The 25,264-nt window shown below is 37.0% G+C and overlaps 1 protein-coding gene across 1 annotated transcript in view; it reads left to right on the top strand.

Annotated features, from left to right (window-relative positions):
- The window catches only part of GTF2E1 (general transcription factor IIE subunit 1), a 33,297-nt gene extending 8,466 nt beyond the window's left edge, over positions 1-24,831 (top strand). Inside the window, exons 3-5 of the mRNA XM_045540179.1 lie at positions 11,725-11,926; positions 18,520-18,761; positions 23,000-24,831. Of these exons, the coding sequence (XP_045396135.1) occupies positions 11,725-11,926; positions 18,520-18,761; positions 23,000-23,427 (872 nt within the window). The 3' untranslated portion in view covers positions 23,428-24,831. The remainder of the gene's footprint in view (positions 1-11,724; positions 11,927-18,519; positions 18,762-22,999) is intronic.
- Positions 24,832-25,264: the final 433 nt, after the last annotated feature.

Genomic DNA, 25,264 nt, shown 5'->3' with positions numbered 1-25,264 from the left:
CAACCATAATGCCAGAGAAAAATTTGAAGAGAAAAAAATCACCCACAAAACCAGCAGCCTTTTACATATTACCTATAATTACAATTGTAGCCTAGAATAGTTTGTGATCTCTTGATTCCTTAATGTACCAAGCACTCTTATTTTTATCTAGGGTTCGAAATATGTTTTAATAGGTGTAATTTTCCCCCGTTTTTCTTTCCACCACTTTTGGGCACTTTGGTGTTAACTAATATTTTTGCTGGAATAGATAAAATTCTTTGAATACCTTTGTGTATAGATAGTATTTTATTCATGTTTAAGTTTTTCTTTAAGAAGAATTCTTAGCAGTGAGACTACTGTGCAAAACAATATAGTTTTACAGCTTCTGTAAAGGTGTATATGGCCCTGTAGTTTACTGTGAGTGGAGTAAAATTGTTAGGTGTCTGAATTAGAAATAATTTGGGAGCCCCAATTACGGAATTCACCTAGAGACCTGGGAATCACATTTTAAATAAACTTTGAGATAAGAGATAATTTAAATTTTTAAAAAAGGAATCTTATATGTATTTAATAACAATCTTAGAAATAGGAATTTAGAGATTATCTAGTTTGACTCATCAAATCATGTGTATGTTGATGCACACGTATATGTCTATGTTGTACTCTTGGATTTGGAGGAATCTAGGGGTATACAGATTGTTAGAATGTTTTAGATTGAACAGAAGGGAAGAATATGATACCTTTCATGTAGTTTCAGCTTGTTTTGTGTGGCTCCATGGAAAAGGCTTTAGAGACAGATTTTAGGACTAGCATAAAGAAGTCTTTAATAATTAATTAAAAAATAAGTCTCTAATATATAACTCTTAAAAGTAGACAACAATGGGAATAGACCTCTTCCAGTGCTAAATTTTGAGTCACTTGGATTATTTAACATTTAAGTATTAATAAATTTGATATCTACTTGGGATATTCATATGTAAAAGTTTGGGATTAAATCTTATGAGTTCCTTCTTGCCTGGTGACTACAGGTAAAGCTTTTTGGTTTAGACAGATCAGTTTCCTGATCCCCCTTGTCACTGAAATTCCTTTTCTGTTCCCTTAACCTAACATTTAAAAACTACTGGGGTCTTGTATTTGTGAGCCTCTCAAGACTTGTTAATAATATTTGCCTTCATAGGGCAGGCTACTTTTTCCTGTTTTCATCTCTTACTATTTAGGACAGGAAATGTCTTGTAAATGGTGTTTTCAATTCCTGAAATGCTAAAAACACAAACACAAAAATCTTTTTAGGATTGTTTTGTTCAGTTGCTGAGTCCTCACTTGTCTTAGGAATCTTACCCAGGATGAGTTAATTAGAAAATTATACCAGAGAGCTCAAAGGTATGGAATTTTTAGGGGGAGAGGGAACGATTATTAGAATAAGTTAAAATATATGTATATGTATGTGTGTGTGTATATATATAAACAAGTTATGGAAAGATAGTAAGGAACAAGTATCCTTCTTCCATCCTTCCCTCTCCCCTTACCCAAATCTTAAAGTTTAAAAATTCTACTGCTTTTGAATTTGACGATTTGAGAGCTTTTTAAAAAAAAATCTTTTGTATTTTGATACACGGTTACATAAGGACTAACTGCTTATTTGTGAAGAGTTGCTTTTTAGTTTTGATGGTGGCATACAATATTCTGTTATTGTGTTTTAAATAGTCTTATCAAAACCACAGACTTTTTGCCTGCCTACTGCATGTTAAGATGAGTTTGATTTAGGCCAAATTTAGAGAATTTATTGCAAGCTTTAGTATTCATTTAAATACCATACTTCAATTTGTCATTTTTTGCCACCACCGCCCCCCCCCCCCGCCCATTTTTTCCTGTTTATAATGAGTTCCAGAATCCAGGAATGATGTATGATTAGACCAAATCTAGATAAGTGTCCATTTAAGGAAGGACAGAAGCCAATTTCATTGATAAATTGAATTTTAGGGGGAGAGGTAGCAACGTGTAAATCATTACTACATTTGAGGTCTTCTGGATTTCAAAAAACATTAAACCTGCTTTTGTTTTTTTCCCTTTTGCATGCAAATGAATGAGTATTTTGCAGTTTTATATGTTCTGCAATGAATTAAAGGATGATTTTTCAAATTCCTTTTTATAGGTAAAATAATTATATGAAATATGTAACTGTGTTCCTGTCATGTGTGTTTCTGTTTGATAGTAGCAATTTCTTTTTCTATACATTTTGCCTTGACTAAGCAAACTGAAGAAATTTGCTTTATGAAAATAAAATCTGGAAATTAGAATAAAAGTTGACTTTTTGAGATATCAGCATTTGATTCAACATTTTAATATATACCCCCTGAACAGTAAGAGTTATAAAAGTTGTAACAAAGGGCTTAATGCTTTCAAAGAATATCCCAGGAATGACTATATAACTTCCGCATATTGAATAAGAGGGAGTTGAGTGTTTTTAGAAGGTCAAAATAACATTCATTTTCCTTCTAAAAATACATAAGTTGGCTGGGTATGGTGGCTCACGCCTGCAATACTTTGGGAGGCCAGGGCGGCCATAAGTTCTAGACCAGCCAGGGCAACAAAGCAAGACCCAGTCTCTACAAAAAAAAAATTTATATATTAAAAAAAATTGGCCAGGCATGGTGGTACATGCCTGTAGGACCAGCTACTTGGAAGGTTGAAGCAGGAAGATCACTTGAACCCAGGAGTTCGAGGCCGCAGTGAGTATGATGGTGCCACTGCACTCCAGCCTGGATGAGAGTAAGACCCTGTCTCTAGGAAAAACAGCACATAAGTAATAAATAAATGACCATAAACATGTTAAAGAGTCAAATAGTAGAGATGTAGACCAAAATGACAAACCTACTTTTTCCTCTCTATGGCTCTCCCACTCAACCCAGTCTCCATTCTTACCACCTTTCTCTGTCTTAACAATTATTAAGTTTTGTGCTTATCCTTCCAGTCCTTTTATTTTGCATTCCCAACCCCCAGTCCACCCCAAGCCCTTTTGAAATCTAAACAAGGCGTATGGTACACATAATGGGTGTAGTGTGCACCATCTGGGGGATGGACACACTTGAAGCTCTGACTTGGGTGGGGCAAAGGCAATGTACATAACCTAAACATTTGTACCCCCATGATATGCTGAAATTAAAAAAAATAGCATATGGTTAACAATGCTTGGTCAACTTTGCATAGTGTTTTATGGTTTTATTTAGAGCACTTATTATATTGGTTTCTTTTGCAAAATCAGTATATTCAGTGTTCATGTCATTTCCAGAAGTTTTTTTGTTTTTGTTCCCGTTAAGCAATGGCTATAAGACAGTAAAATGACAGGATGTTAGGATTCCAGAGCTCTGGCTTCCGATCTTGCACCATGTTGGTAACTATTACCGTGGGCAAATCCTACAATCACTCTTGGCCTTTTAGCATGTGTAAAGTGGTAAGTTCAGTCTATTCTATACTATATATGATTTCTCTCAACTCTTAATTTCATACCATTCTCTGATTTGGAACATGGTTGACATTTTAAAATATGGAGAAGCTTGGGGTTGTTTTATCATTGCTTTTAGAGGATGATGTTAATCACTTTTGGTTAATTTAGAAGCCTTGGTTAGGAATTGAAACCCCCTGGTTATAGTAGTGTTCATGTAAAAACTATGCTGTACTTGTTATGCCATCTTCAGAAACACACTGTGGCATAATAGAGAATATTTACAGTGTTAGGCAGTCTTATTTTCCTAAGCTTTCCAATTCACTCCCTTTCCCAGTATATCTATAATCCATAAAATATTCAGTGGGAAGGGAAACAATGTCCAAATATGCTTCCTAAGATATATGGTAGTTGGATTTTTACAGTGCAGTAAAATTAATCACGTTAGTGTTTGTCTTGAAGTTTTGTAGTTTCTTGTATATCTCACTAAAATCCTAGGAGTTCTGTTCCTGACTACAGAATTGTCTTTTGGGTTTTTTTTTTTTTTTTTTTCTCCTTTTCCGCTACCCCGAGAAGCTCTTTGAGTGAGGCGGAGTAAAAAACTTGTATTCAAAGTTTTTTCATAGGATTGTCCAGAAAAGTTATACAAGCTATTATCTCTTGCTTAGATTTTGCACTACTCTCTTAAGGAGTCTTCTTGCTTTCACTCTTGCTGCCTGTATAGACTATTTGTCATAGCAGCCAGTGATCCTTCTAAAAAGTACATCAGGTCGTGTCACTCTTCTGTTCAAAACTCTCAAAATGTTCTCCTCTCACTCAGAAAAATCAAAGTCCTTAACGGAATTTATAATTTATTTAAATATATTTATATTTATTATAATTTATTTACTCCCCTCCACACCTCCCTCCCCCATTTTGGAGACTTTATTTCTGCCACTCTCTCCCATGTTCACAGCAGCCATCTTATTTGTGCCTTGCACGCCCCAGAAATGCCTTCACTTTACTGTTTTTGCATGCTGTTTCCCCTTGCCCAGATATCTGCATGATTTGCTCCCTTACTTCCTTTAAGTCTCTGCTTATATGTTGTATCAGAGAGGCCTTCCCTGAGTTTCCTATATAATAGAGTGGTACTCCTTTCCCTTCACCCTCTATTTTATTTATCCTCCTTCCCTGCCCTGTTTTTTTTTTTCTCATAATATGTGATGTTATTTTTTTTGCCTTGAGACTACTCACTAGAATGTGAGTGCCAGGAAAGCAGCTCAGAAGATGATTGTCTAGACTAAGGAAGGCTGAATGTCAGAAGCCCTTGGGACATCAAACCCACTGTTCTGGGGTAAGGGCTCTGCAGCAGCAGACATTCGATCCTCCCTGTTTCCTTGGCCAGCCTTGAGGACATGGGCTGCAACATGACTCCCACTTCAGCACTGCAGCACCCTGTGCCATATCAAAGGATTTGGGCATATTTTAATTTTTTTTTTTTTTTACTTTGTGGAAAGAATGGCTGAATAATATTCCAGTTGCAACTAATACCTTTGACAAATCTTTGACAGTGAATTGTGGGCATTAGCTGATGGCCTAATCATTGTATATACTCGAGGAAAGAGGGAAAAAGTATAATCCTAAGTAATGACTAATTGGGAATTTGACTAATAATGTCTTCTGCCCATAGTCTCATCTTATATCTCTGTCCTTTTACTCTATTATAAATTTCCAAAACACTTTCTTGTCAAACTAAGGAGTATAAATAGGTTTTTTTCACTTTGGTTTTATTTGTATTTATTTATTGTTTTCTTACTTGAATATTTGCATAATTAAAGCAAATAACATGTTAAAATGAATAACATGTTGGAAGTAGTTAAGTTGAAAGCTGTGGCCAGCATAATACACACCCCTTAAATTTTCTTCTTCTGTGTTTAGCAAAGGAATGTCAAGTCTGGAATTTTGTTGAATTTTACTGTTTTCTTTTTCTTTTGTTCCTAGTTCTTTCCCACCCTCCCTGCCCCCAATTCATTTTTGTTTTTACTTATCTTATTTTGGGAGAAAGTTAAAATGCTTTAGAACTCTTCTCATCTCCACGATTAGGTCTCGATTTCTTTTCTTCTCATTTGGAGTTATAACTTTCCTTTATTAGAAGAGTCCTGAATCATAGAATTGGGACATTCCTACACTACTGAATAGATGACCCCAAAATATAGTTTAGAAATATCTGTTTCTAAAAGATCTCCCCACTTTCACTGCCTGTTAGTTATCTGCAACTGGGTATGTTTTGATCCTTCTGGCAAACCTGATAGGTTAAGACTCAGCTACATAAATGCAAGGCATGTGATAGGTACTTAATGTTTGTTAAATAAATTATGTGTTACAAATCCTTTTCCCTTCTGTTCCATATTAGAAAAAAATATAGAGCTTATGTATATACACGGGAAAATTTGCTAAGTTGTAGCTGGCAGGTATGATGGGAGTTTAGGAAAGGGATCTGTAATTCTGGATGGTACAATGAATTTAGTCTTTTGAGTTAAACAGATTTATATTTGAATCCAGTTTTAATGATTTTTGTGTTCAAGTTATGACCTGGTAAACTTAATGTCTGAGTCTTTATTCCCTCATATGTCAGATTTGGGTAGTATTATTGCACAGACTTGCTTCTGATGAATACATAGGACTATTTGTAAAGTAGCTTTCCTAGTTCTTTTGTGGTTTCTGAGTATAGGTGATCAAACAAATGTGCTGTCATTGATCTCCTTTTTCCCTTCTAACCCCATCATTTGTCAAGCTTTGCCTAAAGAATCTTTGTAGTCTTTTCTTTCAGCTACCACATTCTCAGATCTAGCTTCCTTGTTCTTCCTTGTGTGGCTTAGAGTCAGTTTCTGGTTTTTGCTTTCTTGGTGTTAAATACAGGAAGGGAAAGATGGTGCACAGCTCTGAGTTTCAGTTCCAGTTTCTTCTCTCATTCTTGAGTAGTATATTCTGTGCACACTACTTAGTGTAGAGTGGTCCAGTTACAAGAAGAGTTGGGATATTTATCATATTGTTTACTTAACAGCAGCTCTCCACAAGGAGTAAGCATCAGAATTCCTTGGGGAACTTTTAAAATTCACATCCCTGGGACCCACTCCAGACCTACTGAATCAGCATCTCTAGGGCAAGGCTTGAGTATAAATTCCACCAGTGATTTTTATGCACTCACTCAGTTAAGAATTGCCTTATTGGAAGGCCATCTCAAGCCACTAAGGCAGATCAATATTTGTGAATATTAGTTTTGATGACCTCATGATCTTTTCCAAAACCTTTCAATGGCTTTCCTGTTACTAAAGAATAAACTCAAAATGAAGCTTATCTCAAGATCTGCTTGTGGTCATTCCAGTTATGTTATTAATAATTCTGCTCTTTTACTATTCTTTTTGATAACTTTATTCCTACCAGACTGAAATTGCAGTTTAGCATCATTTTTCAACCACCTACTTCTCATGATGATTAGAATGTCCTGTTCCCTTCCACCTTTTTTGATCTCTGTAACATTTTATCTTCTAAATTCTACCTCAAAAAGGTATACCTTCTCCATAAGCCTTCCCTAGTGCCCTCAGCTCCAAGTCACATTCCTTCTTTGAACCCCAAAACATTTATGTACTTTATTTTTTGCACTGGTTCCTGATCATGTTTATCTCCAGATACTTTTCTTCTCCACTAAACTTGAAGCTTCTTGCTGATAGGTTCTTTGTCTGTGTGTATTCTACCACCACTCCTGCAGTAGCATGGTTCCGTGCTAGTACATAGTATACGCTGCATTTCCATGGCCTTCTGCCCCTAGCCCACTGCTTCATCCGATTTTGGGAAAACTGATTTGCATTTTTATAATGCACAGTGAATTTCATAAAAATATTGCTGGTATATTAAACGAGTGTTAAATAATTTTCTATAAAATGTCAAGTTTCTTTTTTTCCTTGGACTTTTTAGAGTCCAAGAAGAAAAATAAATTCTACATTTGGCTTTTGACAGGCTGCTTCTCATTTACAACTTGTGTTTTTGTGATAAACGTAGGACTCAGAGATGTAAGGCTAACTTTTCCTTTTGTAATGTTTGCCAGACATGGTAATTATCGGGAGACTATTCTCCATGGATCTCTCACATGTTATGCATGTCTTGTAAGCAGGGCTGACTGCCTTTTTTCTGGATTGTGTTTTTCAAGGATGTTTATATAGCAAGCAGCCTTAAAAGATAGACATATTATTTCTCTTGAGAGCAAAGAGCAGATTTGCTTACTGTCCAATATAATAAATATAGTGTATCCCTCTAGAGCCTGTTTACTTCAGTCTGGTATAGTAAAGATAATGTCACCCTCCAGAGCAAAGGATGGGCATGCTTATGCCCATTATAAAAGATTTGAATTCCTTTTAAGCTCAGGCTTTCTTTCCTCTAACATAGCCCATTGCATGAAGAGTTGTCACCTGGCCCTCTTGTGTCACCCCCATGGGGCTCAGGGAACTGGCTCAAATACTGACACTGGCTAGTGCTATTACCATGAGTAATAAAATTCTTTGTTTCTGACCTAGGAGTCTCATGTCTTCTGCCAGCATTCACGGTGGCAGAATAACTTGTTAGCTTGCAAATAGGGTAAAATCTCAAACCCTTTCTTGATAGTAATTTAAAAGCTGCTCTTTTCAGACCTGCAAAATGGGTGCTTCAGTAAATAGCTCTTGTTAAATCTGCATGAGACTAGAATTCAAGTTCCTTATGACTATATACTATGTTTATTTTCTCCCTATTCTTTTTCATGAAAATAAATTTACTTAAGTTAAAGGACTGTCATTATGAGATTGCCCACCCTGACAAGCATGTTGATTTGTTTATTAAAGCTGAAATTTGGGATATATATATATATGCATATATATATATTTGCTTTTTACTAGTCAAGTGAAGCAGTATATGTATTGTCTTTAAAGAAGAAATGGATGATTTGGGAGGACATTTTTTAAGAATTTGGATGTAACATGAATTTTTAATGATAAACTAAAACTAGATAAATAAAAAAAAGGAAGGCCTTACTGAGATGACTTTTAGTAAAGACCTGGAGTAAGTTGGGAGATGAGCCAGTTGACTGGAGGGAAAGTGTTCTGGGCAGAGGGAACAGCAATGCCAAGGCTCTGCGTGAAAGTGTGCCTGATGGGAAACATTGAGAAGGCTGGCTTGTGAGGCTTTGAAGACATCTAGTGAGAGGGTTAGAGTACTGACCTTTTCTACCAGAGCGCTTGCTTTTATGTTTCTATATAAAGCACTTTTTCACTTGAGGAGTGATTTACCTTCATTTAAAAAACATTTGAAAATTACTGAACTAAGTAACTTCTAAAGTATTCTCAGTTCTCAATGACAGTCTCTGTAAGTACCTATCTTTTAACAGACAACTTTACTTCCACATCAGTGTGTTTTTCTAATTTAGCAGATATTTGAGAGCTGTATTAGAGCCTATTTTATGTGGTGGATTTTTTTTAACTCCATGGATTATATTATTTATGTTTGTTAAAGATGCCGAGACAGTTTGCAACAGTTAGGGAATAATCTAAGATAGTAGTATACCATCTAAAACCTCTCTAGCCAAGGTCACTACTTACCCTTTGTTATTACCGAATATAAAAGCTGATTTTCAATTCTTGTTGACTTTGAAATATTAGCACTACCATTTCCTTGAAACATTGTCCTGTCCTGCTGGTTGTACCATTTCAGTTTCTCAAGGAATCCGCTTTCTTTGGATTTATACCTTGAGTGCCTATTCTTCTCACTCTACTTAATCTCTTTGGATACTGTGGTCTCCTTTATGGCTTCAGTTGCCACCTATATGTTGTTGATTCTCACATCAAAATTTCTAGTCTAAACCCCTCTCTTGAGCTCTAAGCTATAATAAGTTGGCTTTTAATATATCCATTTTGATCTGTAAAGCAATTTAATATCTTCTACCTACAAAGAAAAATGAACTTGTTCTTTATTTTGTTAAATGGTGTTCTTGTCTGGTTGGTTATGCTAGAATCTTTATGTTGATGTCCATTAGTCAAAGACCATCAGGTACACACCTACTGTAAACAAAGGTAGGTTTATTGATAATTTCTGCAGCAAGGGAAGCTACATACCATGGGGAACCATGGAATATCAGTAAGACAGTGCTGGACAAACCTAGAGAATTTGGGCTTTTGTTGGGTAATTTTGGAGAAGAATCAGGGAAGTGGTGAATGTTTGCTCTGAATTGGGTGCTGTGAAGAAGTGGGGATAATTCTTGACTGGCTGCCTTAATAAATCTTATCTAAGAGGTGAGAAGAACAGGGCCAGGCTAAAACAAATTGATAAAGAAGCAGTAGTCACTTGTGCTAGCTGGACTTTTTTGTAGTTTGTGTGGAGTTCTTGCTTTTGTCTGTTGTCAGAGGTGATTCCACGGTGGCTCTGTTTTGCCTCACTTCCATCATGGTCACAGAGGACCTTACCTGATGTTGGTGATCTGTGAGAATCTGTTTCACAGAAAATGCCACTGCCTAGCTATGAGTGCGGGGCCACCTCCTAGCTGTGGGGGGCTGCCTCGCTCGCTCTCTCTCTCTCTCTCTCTTTCAGATTAAGTAGCATTTGGACAGCAGGAAAATGTATTTTAGACAGGTATTTGAACAAAGAATTTACATGCCATTGGCTATTTCTGAGGGGACAGTAAAGAAACTTACTCTACTAGGAATGTATCAGTTGGATCTGTGTTGCATTGAAACAGAGATGCCTAGGTTGTTTATTCTTTACCCAGTGAGGAAAGGCTGGTGGTGGGGTTATGTATTGATCACATACTGCATATACTGGGCCTTTTAAAGCTATAATGTCTGAGTACTTAATATGTGCCAGGCACTACGTACTTAGTATTTACTTAATGATCTCTTTTAATCCCTGAAGTAAATTGGGTCAGAAAGGAAGGATGCTTATCCCTGCCATTGGGAATAAGAACCAAACTGGAAATGCAAGTGCGACTCTTGGTGTAAGACTGTTAAGTAATGTTTAAGTGGGTGAGTTTTAGCATAATAGTTTGGATTGATTTGAATCCTGTCCCCTTCCCTCTGCTAATAGTTGTCTGACCTTGAGCAAGTTATTTAACCCTTTAGAACCTTTGTATTTTATAGATTTAAATAGCTAATAGCTTCAGAGTGTTGGTGATACCTGACACTTAGTAAGCACTCAATATAAAATAGATGCTGTTACTTTCTTTCATTAGCTATGTGACTTTGGACAAATCACAAAACTCTTTAGAGCCTCAGTTCTGACAACACTTTACAGGATTGTTATAAGTATCAAAAAGTGTATGTGAAAGCATTTTAGAAAGTGAAAGCACTATACAAACAAAGTAAATATTTAATGTTTAGTACAGAGTCTCTCAAATGTTTGTATTACCTTGACAGGTAAAGGACTTTGGTTGGATTATGACGTTTTGGAGCCAAATTATGCAGTTTCTTAAATGTTAGGATGAAAAATTTAGATTTTATGCTATGGGCTTTAGAAATTCAGCTACCACATGGACTTTAGAGTTGGAGGATGAGATGATACAAGTGGTGGCACAGGAAACTTGGAGAGGGAGAACCTAGAGGTTCAAAGACCAGATTTAGGAAGCCTTTTCTGTCTAAATAATGGTGTCCTAGATTAGTAAAATGACAGTAGATGTGAAAAATCTGAGACATTTCTAAGGAATTACTACAATTTAGTTACAAGTTGGATGTGAGGGAGATATTATAGATATAAGAAAAATAAAGGCTTCTTGAACTTTAATTTTGGAAATGGATTCATTAAATTTTTTTAGATATAAATGAGAGTAAGTGAAGAAATTGCCTTGTGACAATGTGCAGGAGGATCAGAAACTTTTGGTTTTAGGTATTTATTTGGCTTTCCCTGTTATGTAGGCCCAAATATGTAATGTGTGAAAGAAAGCCCTTGAGAAAGGGTATAAATTGCAGTGGTAAGCTGTAAAGAATTTGCCTTTGAGTTAAAATAAATATATGCTAGAAATGCGATTAAAAACTGCTGTGCTGAAGTTAGGGATGAAATTAATTTGAAATGTATCAAAAATGATAGATGGATAGAGGGATGGATATGTGATGAATCAAGTATAGCAAGATGTTAATTATAGAATCTAGATGGTAGGTACATGGGTATTGACTACAAAATTTTTTCAACTGTTCTGTATATTTGAAAGTTTTAATAAAATGTTGGGGGAGGACTGGAGGTATAAACTGTTTGCTAAAGGCTTATCTTAAATATTTCACCTCCCTGACCTAAGACTTTTGTTTTCTCTGTAGGAACTTTCCGCTGTACTTTTTGCCATACAGAGGTAGAGGAGGATGAATCAGCAATGCCCAAAAAAGATGCACGCACACTTTTGGCAAGGTTTAATGAACAAATTGAGCCCATTTATGCATTGCTTCGGGAGACAGAGGATGTGAACTTGGCCTATGAAATACTTGAGCCAGAACCCACAGAAATCCCAGCCCTGAAACAGAGGTGAGTGTAGGCTCTGTGTTTTTCCTTAGAGCACTTTTAAACCTGCCTTTGTTTTAACTAACTGTACTTTGGAGAGCAAAAGTGGGTAAGTAATTTACAAGGAGGCCAAAGACTATAATGTTACAGAGGTTCTAAGCTCTGCCATACTTGTCTTATTAACTTGTGCCTGTGATGAAATTCGATTGTTCTGAATGCAGAACGGTGTGGGCCTTAGGCAGTAATCTCTAAATAGTCAGGTTTGACTTCAAGTACTCACTCTGCTTGGACCTGCAGAGACTCAGCCAATTGTTAGCTAATGCTAAATTAGTTGTGCCTCTTGAGGATATTTGAATTTTCCGGGCCAACTTCTGAAGGCTGACGTTCTTTAAGGAATTCAGCATTTTCTTTTTTTATTTGTGAAGAATTTTAAGCACAATTTCTTGCCTTTCTTAGTTTTAAATGCAAATTTCTTGAAAGTATAGTAGATGTTACCTATGGGTTAAAATGTCTGACAGTGGCTCCTTATTTTATCTGTGTTCCCTAATGTTTGAATTTCAGAGGTAGCTTTAGTTTTGCCGTGCCATAAAAAGTGATTTATGTATTCTTTTTTGAAAAGCATAAATGAGAATTGGGGTCAGGGAATGCTCTTCTACTCTATCCAAAAATAATCCAGTTGTACAGAAAGTTTTGTGTCTGTCCGAGTTATGAATTTTCTCATCTAGCACCATGTGTCAGTTAGGCCGCCTTTGCCTGTGATAATAGAAAATCAAACTTTAGTTGGATCTAGAATCCAATCTGTAAGTAGATGGAACAGTAAGGAAATTTGTCTTCCATGACCGTAAGTCCTGAGATAGTACAGTTCAGAATTGGTTAATTTCACAACTTAATTATATCCTTAAGGACCTAGATTTTTTGTTCCATCTTTGTACTCTGCTAAACTCAGCCTGTTGGTTGTCCTCTTGGGACTATGAGGAGAGGTAGCCTAAGGTGGATGAAAATGTCCAAATGCAGAAAGAGATCATCCTTTCCTTGTGTCCTATTTTGAGCCTGAAGAAAGCTTCTGCAAAGGGCCTCCTTTATCCTATCTATCCCCCATAGTCTCACTGGCTAGAATTGCTTTATATGGTTATTTCTAAACCAGCATCTGGTAAACGAATTGGGATCACACGATTAGAGCACTTAGGCTAATAAAGATTTACTTCTTTGGGCTGGGGAAGGTCCCAAAGTTCTTTGGAACAAATAGGCATCAGTATTTGAATAAAACCAATAAGCAAAGAAGGAGAGGAGCCACAGTTGGTAGGGAACTAATATCATCCATATCACATTTAGGCTACATTTTTGTTAATGGTCATTTGGTCTCCTATGAAGAATTTATTTTTTTAATGTCTTTTTCTGTCCACTTAAATTATTCTGTGGCTCTAACACAGAAGCCTATGAGGGAAATTAATTTTATAAAAATACATAATTCTCTAAGCTTATGGGTTATTTCATGCTGAAGTATGATTCAGCATACTCTCTGGTTGCTTTCTACATAATATAATACTATCTGATTATTCTTATATTTCCTTTTCTACCTATAGTTATTTGTCCTATTTATCAAGATGCTTCCCCACTACAGTAGCATTCGGTCACCACCACCACAGGCATCCTGCCTCTAATGTTCCCCACCTACCACAGTCCAGCTTCCATTCCAGGATCTTTATTTAGATATCCCTCACTCTGCCTGAGACAAGTCTTAGCGGTGTAGTGACATCAGAGGCCCTACAGCAGCTTGCTGTATCAAGTCACCTTCTTCTTATGGAATGATGGTGACTCCAGGATGAAGAAGAATCAGAAAGTAGAATCAATAAACTGATCAGGAAAAAATATACCCAATAGCCTGGCCACTAAGGATGAAGGGAGTAAATGGAGGCAGGAAAGAAAGACAGAGTGGGGTTGCTGGAGCTGCCAGCTAGAGCAAAGTACAGTTGTTTCCATGTGGTCAGAGGAAAAATCACTAGAGCTAGGTTAGACAATGTTACCCTGCCTAAGATGGCATTATCAAGCATTTGACAAGCTCCACTGCCCAGATATAACATCCTGCAAGTGATATTGATTTGGCCTTTCTGTACTATAGGAGCATAAAGTTCTATAATAGCCAGTCCTGCCCCAAGGATTGAATAGTCCATCCTGCCTCAGTACAGAAACGAAGCACTGGGAGAGTGGTATGGGAGTGCAGGGATGATAGTTTGGTGTTTTGTTTTTTTTGTTGTTGTTGTTGTTGTTTAACTAAGTGGTATCATTGTTAGTTTGATTACTGATCTATAATCAGTTAAATTCCAGCTTGTGTCTAGATCAGGAACCAGACTACCTACTCTGGAGAACTGTGGGTATGCCTAACCCAAGGGTTGATGGCCAGTGCTACATTGGTGCTATATAAAGTCTTCCTGTGTTAGGATGGAAAGCTCACTAGGTGCTCATGGCATGGGGAGAGAAAGATTTCTCATGCAGAGGTTAGGATATATAAAAGTAAAAAAGTTTATTTTATCTTCTTAGAGGAGAGAGGGAAAGGGGGGAGAGCAGGGAGACGGCAAGGCATCCCAAAGAAAGAGAAGGGGTGGCAGCACTGAGGCCACTTGGTGATTTTTAAGGGGGATGAAGCAAAAAAAATAATGATGGCTGTTAGTTGATAACAAAAGTGGCAGGATATCAAAGTCCAAGAGTTGGCTTCCCTGCCTTTCCTTGGAGACAGGATTATCGGGATTATAGCAGGAGATGTGACTCTGGCCTCAAGATATAGTTGAGGCTGTAGCTTGTTCTCCTGCTGTTTATTCAGGAATTCTGTAAAAGCAAATTCTAAGAAAAACAATTTTGAAAGAGAGATTTACATCTCTTTTCTGTCTATTCAGCTCATTTCAGAGGTTGTGCAAAACAGAACTCCTGCAGGGTGCCTGTTAGTGAGAGAACTCTTAGGATTGATCTTTAACTGTTACTCGGGAAATTGTGGGATTAGATATTTTCCTGTTATTTTTGCAAGGCCATCCCTTTCACCTGTTTTTCAGAAATGGAATTTCTTGCCCGTAACCTACCCTTTTCCATTGTCTCTTAACACTCACCTTAAAGATCTTTAAAAAATGTAGTTTTGAAATAATATTCCTCTCTCACCTCTGAGTAAGATTTATGCCTTTTCAAAGTTCTAAAATTTCATAAATAATGTAAAAAGATTCAAACATGAATTACCATTTTTGTCATCTTTAATTAAAATCTGTACATTCTCTCTGTAGAAGACATTAAAATATCAGAAGAAGCGAATCTAGATATCTCTCATGTAGATTTTCTTTAGTGTCACATTGGCTAGTGATTTAGATTTGTCTGTATCGGTCTTGAAGGTAGAAATAAAAATCTGTGGAGTCAACCCTCTGCGGTTAAAAATACAATGTTTTAAAAATTGTTCCCCTCCAAAAAAAATAGTTCCAAATTTTACAATTTGTTTGATTTGTGATCAAATGTCTTGTGTCTTAAACTGGAATAAAACCCATCTTGAATTTCTCTAATAGAATACTAAAAACAAAAGAATTTTAAAAAGTAGTCATATGTTAATTGTCTTGTTCTTTCTCTCTAGTTTTCTCATTTTTCTCTATTCAAAGTACTTTAGACCTTCATAAGACAGTCTTCAGAGTTAATGCTAAAGATAGAGTATAGAGGAAAACTCTGTGTTCAGGATTATATATAGAGAGAAACAGAATAGCCTCAGAAAGAGTGAGTGAGTCACTTACGAGGCTGGATGAAGGAAAGACAGGTAAGGATGTAGTTGGCCAGATCAGAGCTAGAAAAATTGCCTTTTCTATGTCTCCCAGGTGTCGTTACCTAACTCAGGAGACACATTTTGGGACAGATAGGTATGTAGAGCAGGCTCAGCACAGCAAGATAAGGATGTTGGCTGAGAATAGAAGGGGCATTGAAAGAAGTAAGGGAGACAAATGGGTGAGGGAGGAGAGGCTCAGAATGTAGAGTAAGCACAGAAACATACAAAACCAGAAAAGGCCAAGAGATAAGAGAAAAAAGTAAATGCTGAGGGACACCAGGATTCAAAAAACCAACACACACAAAGTAAACAGAGTCAGATTGCAGTGAAGGCAGCCACACAGCCTCTTAGAAAACAACATGGGAACAGGTAGAAGATAGAGAATGACTAGGGACAGATACAGTTAAACTAGACAAAAAGGAAGTGGTGCAAAAAGTGACATCAGATGAATGCAGAAAGAAATAGAAGGTAGAGAGAAACCAATTATTTGTGACTGTAGCATAAGACTTCAAAATATAGCAAGACAAATAGATGGATTGGGTATATTTAGAGAGATGCCTCATAGGCTTAGACTTAGAGTGGAGACCAAATGAGACAAAAGAAGTGATTGACACATGGAACAGATAGAACAAGCATCGGAAGGAAGGGATATAGGAAAGTGGTTTACAAAGTAATCCTGGGTACAGAGCTAGAATAATGAAAAGAATGCAGAGGCAGTAGCTGGAAGGCATGGATTAAATGACTGGATCAGTGTGGATTGGACAACTGGAAAGAGCGTATTTTTTTTATTGCAAAAGTAGCAGTGGCCCTGTAGATATCCAGAGGCAGGGTGGGGGGAGGGATGGGATGAGCCAAGCTTCCCTCTAGAGGATGGTCAGAAACACAGCGTTGTTAGGGAGAGATGTAATGGACCAATCACATACACAGTCAGAGGTTTACATCAGAGAAACCTCAATTAAGCATGAGCTAGAAAGCCCCGGTAGACATGAAGTGGGCCCAGAAAAAACTGAAGAGCAATGGAGTAAACAGAGATGAATGAAGTAAGGCTAAAGTGAGGGCAAGATAGTAAATGGCTTAGGGAGGAGAGAAGACAACGCATTAGTTAGATTCAGAATGAGACAGGGCTCCTCCACACAGGAGACCGTCCAGGATCCATGGAAAAGATTGAGAGAAAAATGGAGGAGTAAAGGAGGAACATGAGGCCAAGAGAGTCAGTCAGGGGATGCTGAAGGGAACACAGCAAAAGGTATGGAGTGAGCAGGTAGTTCAAGAAACGTGAAGACTCACGCCTGTAATCCTAGCACTCTGGGAGGCCGAGGTGGGTGGATCATTTGTGCTCAGGAGTTCGAGACCAGCCTGAGCAAGAACGAGACCCTGTCTCTACTAAAAAAAAAATAGAAAGAAATTAGCTGGACAGCTAAAAATATATAGAAAAAATTAGCCGGGCATGGTGGCGCATGCCTGTAGTCCCAGCTACTTGGGAGGCTGAGGCAGTAGGATCGCTTGAGCCCAGGAGTTTGAGGCTGAAGCCATGGCACTCTAGCCTGGGCAACAGAGTGAGACTCTGTCTCAAAAAAAAAAAAAAAAAAGAAAGAAACATGAAGATAGTTTTATCTCATGAATAAAACACGGATGTCTGAACAGAGAGGGAGGGAGAGTCATGTATAGAAGTTGAAGCAGAAAGCATCAGTAGCAGGCAGAGCAAGACAAGGCGTAAGCTCAGACACAGAATCGGGCATATTGAAAAGAATTTGGAGCAGATTGAGAGTGAAACAAGCAGGTAAAACGGAACAGCAGAAAGACTGAAAACTTGGCCTGACTCATAGAGATGGGGGCATGAACATAAGTGACTAAACAGGCTAACAGGAAAGAAGATCATGGGTAGTAGAAGTAAAAAGTGAAACAAGAATAGTCTGAGAAACAGAGCATAGTGGGATGCCAGTGTAGATGTGGAGACAGAAAGACACAACTCGATAGAAAAGAGGCTAGTCCATGCAGAAGTGTATGCCTTACTTGGTGAGTGGCAAGAGAAGAACTTAATTCTCAAGCTATTTCCATGGTCAGCACACAAATGAAAGGAAAAGGCATACACAACCATTTTGAGTTATTCTGGGTTGAGCTGAGAGAATATTTTTATTAATAATACAACATTTGTTTTATTTTGTTTTTTAAACAAAATACTCATGAATGGTATTACTGGGAGAGATTTTTGACAGACCTGGTGTTTCTAAGTGGATTATGTCACCATATCATTCTCCCCCTGCAAGTAGATTTATTGAAACATCTTACTCTATAAAACCTCAGTCATTTATATACACCAGAGCTGCGGTCCCCAACCCCTGGGCTGTGGACTAGGCCACAGATCTTTGCACCCTCCCACCCCCTTCGGAAAAATTGTCTTCCATGAAACGTGGGAGGTGGCCGCACAGCAGGAGGTGAGTGGTGGGCAAGGCAGTGAAGCTTCATCTGTATTTACAGCCACTCCCCATCGCTGGCATCACTGCCTGAGCTCCACCCTTACCCCCAACCAGTTGGTGAAAAAATTGTCTTCCATTAAACCGGTCCCTGGTGCCAAAAAGACTGGGGACCACTGTACCAGAGGATCCAGTGCTTAAGGAACTTAAATGTAAATATGATGTGTTCTTCTAACTCATGCAGCTTTCACCCTGAAGTACAGAAGAGGTTTCTTAGAATTATTAAGGCATGTGTGCATGATTGCTAGATAGCATTTTTTTTTATAATACTTCAATAATCACCCAGCTATCCTTCTTTTCTAACACCAAGACTTTAATTTTTCTTTTTCCTATCCTCCTCTAATCTTTTTATATAGCAAGGACCGTGCAGCACCTACTGCTGGAGCTGCTGGCCTGGCAGGTGGGCACCACCGGGAAGCATGGACCACCAAAGGTCCCTCTTATGAGGACTTATACACTCAGAATGTTGTCATTAACATGGATGACCAAGAAGATCTTCATCGAGCCTCACTGGAGGGGAAATCTGCCAAAGAGAGGCCCATTTGGTTGAGAGAGAGCACTGTCCAAGGGGCATATAGTTCTGAAGAGATGAAAGAAGGTAAGAGTAGAAGTAGTCAGTAAAATGGATATGTCTTGGGTTCAGTTTAACTCCGCTTAGTGGGAAACTGGCCAGTTCTTAGTTTTACTGATAATCCACGGTACTTATTTTTAAAAAATAATTAATTGCATTATATCAGGGAGTAAGAGATTGAGCAACAAGTATAAAAAACAACCAGTGTACTTGTACTGTCCTTCAACTTAGTGGAAATAACAAATAGCTTTTTAAATCTCTGTTTTTATTTTATTTTCTTTATTTATTTTTTTGAGACAGAGTCTCACTCTGTCACCCTGGCTAGAGTGCAGTGACATCATCATAGCTCACTGCAACCTAAAACTCTTGGTCTCAAACGATCCTTCTGCCTCAGCCTCCCAGAGTGATAGGATTACAGGCATGAGACACTGTGCCCAGCCTGAATCTCTATTTTTAGATTTGAAAAATTGCCATCTCTTCTTCTTAATTTCTTGGAAACGTGCTATTGTGTTCAAGGTGGCCATATTTACCTCTTTGGCAATCTTTTATTGCCCTAATTTATGTGCATTTTATTTTTCTAAATTGGGAGGCAAAACTATACTCCAAACTTTTTAAGGTGTCTCCTCATGAACACCAAGGAGTTTGTGCTGCCTGAAATATATTCAGAGATGTACCACATGTGTAAAGGATTGAGCATTCTCACAGTCCAAGAAGATTTAAGTTTTAGTCTAAGTTACTGGATTCAAGGTTTTGGTTGGTGATGATTTAGGAGTATGTAGAAAATGGGAGGCTGAGACTGGACAAAGATGACTCAAACTGGAAAGCAGAGGAGAATGGGAGTCTGTACCTCTGGTTAGATATTATCAGCATGTGAATATACATGCTGCTATTCCCACGTTTATATATCATTGCTAACTTATCACCTGAGTTACTAAAGAATCATCAGTAACTTTAATGCTATAGAATTAGCATTTAATGCTAATGGTTCTTTAATGCTAATGGTTCTCTAATCATCAGTAACTGAAAACCACTTGTTTTTTGAGCTGTCTCCTAACTTCTTTTTCCTTCATAATTAGCATTCCGCATTTATACTAGAAATTGTAAAAGTACTGTGGAGTTGGGTAGTGATGGTAAAAGCAGGTAATACCTCTATTGTGATTCTCTTAGATATTTAAATTCAAATAAGAAAAAAGTTTTCCTTAGCAGCAGTACTTTGCTCTCTTTCCTCCTCTGATTAGCTTGCTATGTTTAGTTATTTTGATTCAAGTTGTTTTAGATTATATAATGGTTAGGCTATATAATGATTTAATAGATTCATTTTCCCCAGCTTGGCTTTTTGCCTGTTTTTGAGGCAACCAAACTCTTTTCTTTGAACTTAGAAACAAAATTGAATAAAATAAAACTTATTAACCAACGTTCTATGTTTACAATTCCTAGAATGGTAGAATATTAATCATATGGGTCTTAAAGAAGTCATCTAGTCTACTCAATTAAGTTTTGTGAATATTTCTTTTTACATAAAGTAGGATACTATGTTGTCATGTCTAAGTTTGTCTTTGTAAAAAGTTTCATGATAGAATAGGCTTTATTCAGTGAAACTATGAAGTGAGTCTTATTTGTCCTATACTTAATTTTCCTCAAACTTCATCATGTTTATATCTTTTAGCATTTTGTAGACTTCAATCATATCCTCATAAATGTACTGAAAGTTCTAATTCGTTTTGAATCTGCATTCCTTATAAATAGTCCTCTTTCCCACCACCACCTCCACCTACCGTTTTTTTTGATTTTAATTCTTTCTCTGGACCATTTCCAATTGTAATATACTTTGGGACCAGTGACCAGAACAATACGTGTGGTTCATGCATGGGTTTATCATTAATGCTTTGAGTTTTATTTCCAGTATCTTCTGGTTTTTACTGGACATTTTGCTTGTTGCTTTGATTTTGAAGCATGTTAAGACCTACAACTTTAGAAACATGTGCAGGTACTTGTTAGGACCCTCTCCTGCCTTGAATCCAATAAGTTGAATCAATATCTTTCAGTATATTTTAAAATATTTTTCTGTAGGTAGATTTTCTTGCACTTGCCAGTGTAGAAATAGATCTACTACCTTTCTGCCCACTTACACATCCTTCAGCTCTTCCTATATTTTTTTGCTGCAGCTTGGCCTTTAAGCACTCAGAATTGCTTAGCATAATCAGTGAACTCAACAGTTTCATAGTATAAACCTTCTTTGTAATTTATAACTCTATTGAATAAGACTCTTCCTAGAACTACTATTTCTACTTTACCATCCAGAGATTTGCTCATTTATCCTTGTTTTTTGTTTTCTGTCTTCATCCATAACAAAACAGATTTCTATAAGAAATCTGTTAGATGTAACTTAATTTAGTTTATGAAACTAATTTACTTTTCCCCTAATTTTATATTTACTTGTAAACATTACTGAAAATACTATATTGATAGTATTAACCTATTTGGAGCATTCTTTTATAAGCAATTGTTGCCTTAGACACTTGCATGCATGCCTTTCCTTTTTTGTTATTGTTGAAATATTGCCTTGGCAGTAAGAGCTCTAGGGAGGAAGTTCAGCCTTTGGCAATGTTTTGAAGTAGTTAAGTTTGATTTTTAACTCTCATTTTGACATCCATGTTATCAAAAGCCTTTTTGACTTTAACTTGTCAATTCCTGTTTCCCTTTCTCTTATCTGCCCAGTATCTCCTCTAGGAGTTCTGTACTTTCCAAAATGTCCAAGATTACAGCTAATCCATTCTAATGTGCTAATGAGAAGATGCTGTCACTTCATCCATGGTCAGAATCGACCATTTTTGAGCCTTCTCTTGGTGATAGATAACACTAATCTTAGCACTTCACAGAAATTCACCTAATCCCCACAGTAATCCAGTGATGTAAAATACTCTTATTTTTTTTCCGTTTCTGTAATTGAGAAAATTAAAGCAGAGAGAGATGAAGTAACTTAGCCACAGTCACACAGCTAATAAGTGTTAGGGTTTAAAGCCAGGCATCAGGTTTCAAACAACACTTTTAATCCTCTTATATATTTTAAATGGCAGTGTGTTTAGTAGTAGTATCAGAATGCAGAATACAGCTGTTTTTCTTAAGTATTTTATCTGCAATATATCACAGAAGATGTGTACACAAAATGATAGTTATGTGGTGAGGTGAGAGAAATTTTACTCCTAAATTTAGATTCCTTTTTTATAAAGAGTTCAAAGTATGCTTAGTTTGCTTTAGGAAAATAAAACTGCCATTTATTCACTCAGTCATCAAATATTTAGTGGCAGGTACTCTCTAGGTATGTGGGATAATATCAGTAAATAAAAAAGATAAATATATGTGTGGTAGAACACATATTGTAACCCTTTGTAACCCTCGGAAAGGGGGTTACAAAGACAATAGACATAAGTTATTTATTATGTTAGAAATTAAGTGCTATGGGGAAAAAATAGAGCCATTGGAAATGTAGGGATGTGGTGAATTAAAAGAAGGCAACATTTGAGTAAAGACATGAGAGGTAGAAGACACTAGCACATTAGAATGGATTAGCTATAACCCTGGACATTTTGGAAAGTGCAGAACTCCTAAGAAAAGATACTGGCCAATGGCCAGAGCTGTATGGATACCTAGAGGAAAAATATTCCAGTCAGAGGGAAAAGACCATATAAAGGCTGTGAAGTAGGAGTCCACAGAAGCCACTGTGGCTGGAGCAGAATGAGCAAGAAGAAGTAAGAGGTAGGTGGTCAGGAAGGGTTCCAGATGATGTGTAGGACCTTACAGACCGCTGTAAAGCCTTTGGGTTTTACTCTGAGCAAGATGAGGAGCCATATTTTGATTTGCCATTATGCCAGTTGCTGTACTTGGTCCTCTATAGACATTATTTCATATGTTCTTAACCAAAGCCTTAGAATATAGATGCTTTTATAACCCCATTTTACAGAAAAAGGTATTGAAGTTTAGAGATAACTTGCTCATGGTGGTACAGCTTGCATGTAGAAGAACCAGAATTCAGATCCATGCTGTATTACTCTTAAACCCATGTTTTTAACCATTATGCTATTTAAGCTCCAGTTGTAAGAAACATTTGAATATCTTATGGACAGCAGCTCAAGAAATGGAATTAGTGAAGTCTGTTATTTTATTAGATTATTATATATTTAAATATATTAAAATCCTATTTTATTAGTTATAAAGGAATGCCATTTATAATTAAGGATCCTGACTTTCTGAGTTTTACTCCCCAGGTGGCATAGATATGGATGCCTTTCAGGAGCGTGAGGAAGGCCGTGCAGGGCCTGATGATAATGAGGAGGTCATGCGAGCGCTGCTTATTCACGAGAAGAAGACTCCCTCTGCTGCAGCTGCTTCAGTGGGGGCGGCCGCTCCTGTGACCACCGCCAATGGCAGTGACTCAGAGAGTGAGACCAGTGAGTCAGATGAAGATTCTCCACCCCGACCAGCGGCTGTGGCTACACATCATCGGGAAGAGGACGAGGAGGATGACGATGAGTTTGAAGAAGTAGCAGATGATCCCACTGTCATGGTGGCTGGCCGTCCATTCTCCTACAGTGAAGTGAGCCAACGGCCAGAGCTGGTGGCCCAGATGACACCAGAAGAAAAGGAAGCATACATAGCAATGGGACAACGCATGTTTGAGGACCTCTTTGAGTGAGCTATCCCTACCTTTTCCTTCTTTCTCTAATGCTCATTTCAAAAAGAAATCCCCCACATTTGAAACAAAGTGTTAAGTAGTTTTCTGTCCCTCTTAATGTAAAGCACCTGTTAATTTTGTGCAAAGAATAATGGAGAGAAAGTTTAATTTTTATGTCAGAAACTTTCCAGCAAGGTAGGTTGACTATAAGCATTCCCTTCCCTGCTATTACTACAGTATTAACATTTTACTGTATTTCCTTATCTAATTTTTTATTTTCTTTTTTAAGACATTTCCCTCTCTTCTGAAATGAGGGAGGGAACGCCATTGTGTAAATTCTTCCTCTCTGCCTACAGAAGCCTTCTACAGTAGGTTACAATAATTCACTGATCATATCCTTTTTTATCTGCTCTAACTAAGCATTCCGAACAATTCCTTATATTGCTGCCAACCAAAGCAACTTGCCAACAGGAAAATCCTTGATTAGTGGGAAAAAAAAAAAAAAACTTCTAAAACTTCCTCAAAATTTGAGTATTTGCTCAAAATTGAGGTTGGGGGTCAGTTCGTAAGGGGAGATCGGAGTGTGTGTGGAACAGGGATAGATATGCCCGAATCTCATGTTTGAACCAGAATTTGTGTCTTTAAAACTGACCCAACTGGTAGGTTCTGTTGTTTTGTTTAATCCTTTTTGGTTTGGACTTCGCATGATAGAAAACAGAAAGTATGATTGCTAAACCCTTTTGAAGAAATTAGAAAAAACATAGACATAGAGTAAGAAGTCCATATAAAGGATTGAAGAGTGGAGAGCGTTGGGAACAGTGCCTTAGAACTGCCTGAGTTTGATCTGATTTGGAAATTCTTTACATAGAGGTGAGACTGGTCCTGGTTTTTTCTCCCTTATTCTATAAACCTCTTGTCAGTGCTGTAAATTGTTTCATGAGGCCATTCCAGCAGAAATCAACATAGAATAATTGGTTACATCCTTCCCTCACCCCCCACCCAACATCATTGAAGGCTTTCTTTGTCTCACTTTTTGTTCTTGTCAGATGTGGTATTTTAGAGTACATCCTGTATATTTTTGAGTATTGTAACCTCAAGGAACATTTTATTTTGGATTCTGATATGTAGCATGGTATTATTCCCTAAGGCAGAACTCTAAAAGTAAAGAACTTTCACACAAGCTTCTATTACAATTGTATTCTTTGTAATATTTTTTCTTGCATTGTAATTTTTAAGTATTTATCGTTTTATACTACACACGTGAAGTTAAGGTAGCATTTTAGAGTATCTGAGCCTTGTATGAAGTGATGTTTCATTTACTTGGGTTGTATTGACTGACTATTGACAATAAATCTATTTTATACTGACTGAAATTTGTTAATTTCTAGCTCTGTAATGTCTTAGAACATAATTAAAATGAATACTCTTCCCATTAAAAAATTTAAAGACTTTTTTCTCTTGTTAGTCATATTATTTCTATTAATAATAATAGATGCATCATATGTGATCTAAATTTTTTCTGGCAATAAGTTGCTTTAAGAATGACCTTGATGTATGTATCTTGTATATGTGGAGTATTTCAACTTTCACATTTGATGTTAGCCAAAAGTGATGCTAGTCAACTTTTAAACATTGTTTTTGAAGCTTTCATAGTTTTAGAAAGAAGTTAATTTAAATGATCAGATGTTAATTTTAGAATGTAGTTAATTTTTACAACTGTATGTTCTTGTGTATATGTGTGGAATTTGTGTTATGGAAAAATGTCACAAGAGAACACAGAAATATGAATAAGGATATTCATCGCAGAAGTATTTGAAATAGAATCGAAAGATAGATACACTCACTAAATATGCATTAA

This window comes from Lemur catta, chromosome 1, assembly GCF_020740605.2.
Source record: "Lemur catta isolate mLemCat1 chromosome 1, mLemCat1.pri, whole genome shotgun sequence".
NCBI lineage: Eukaryota > Metazoa > Chordata > Mammalia > Primates > Lemuridae > Lemur > Lemur catta.
This window is presented reverse-complemented; position numbering and strand designations above follow the sequence as displayed.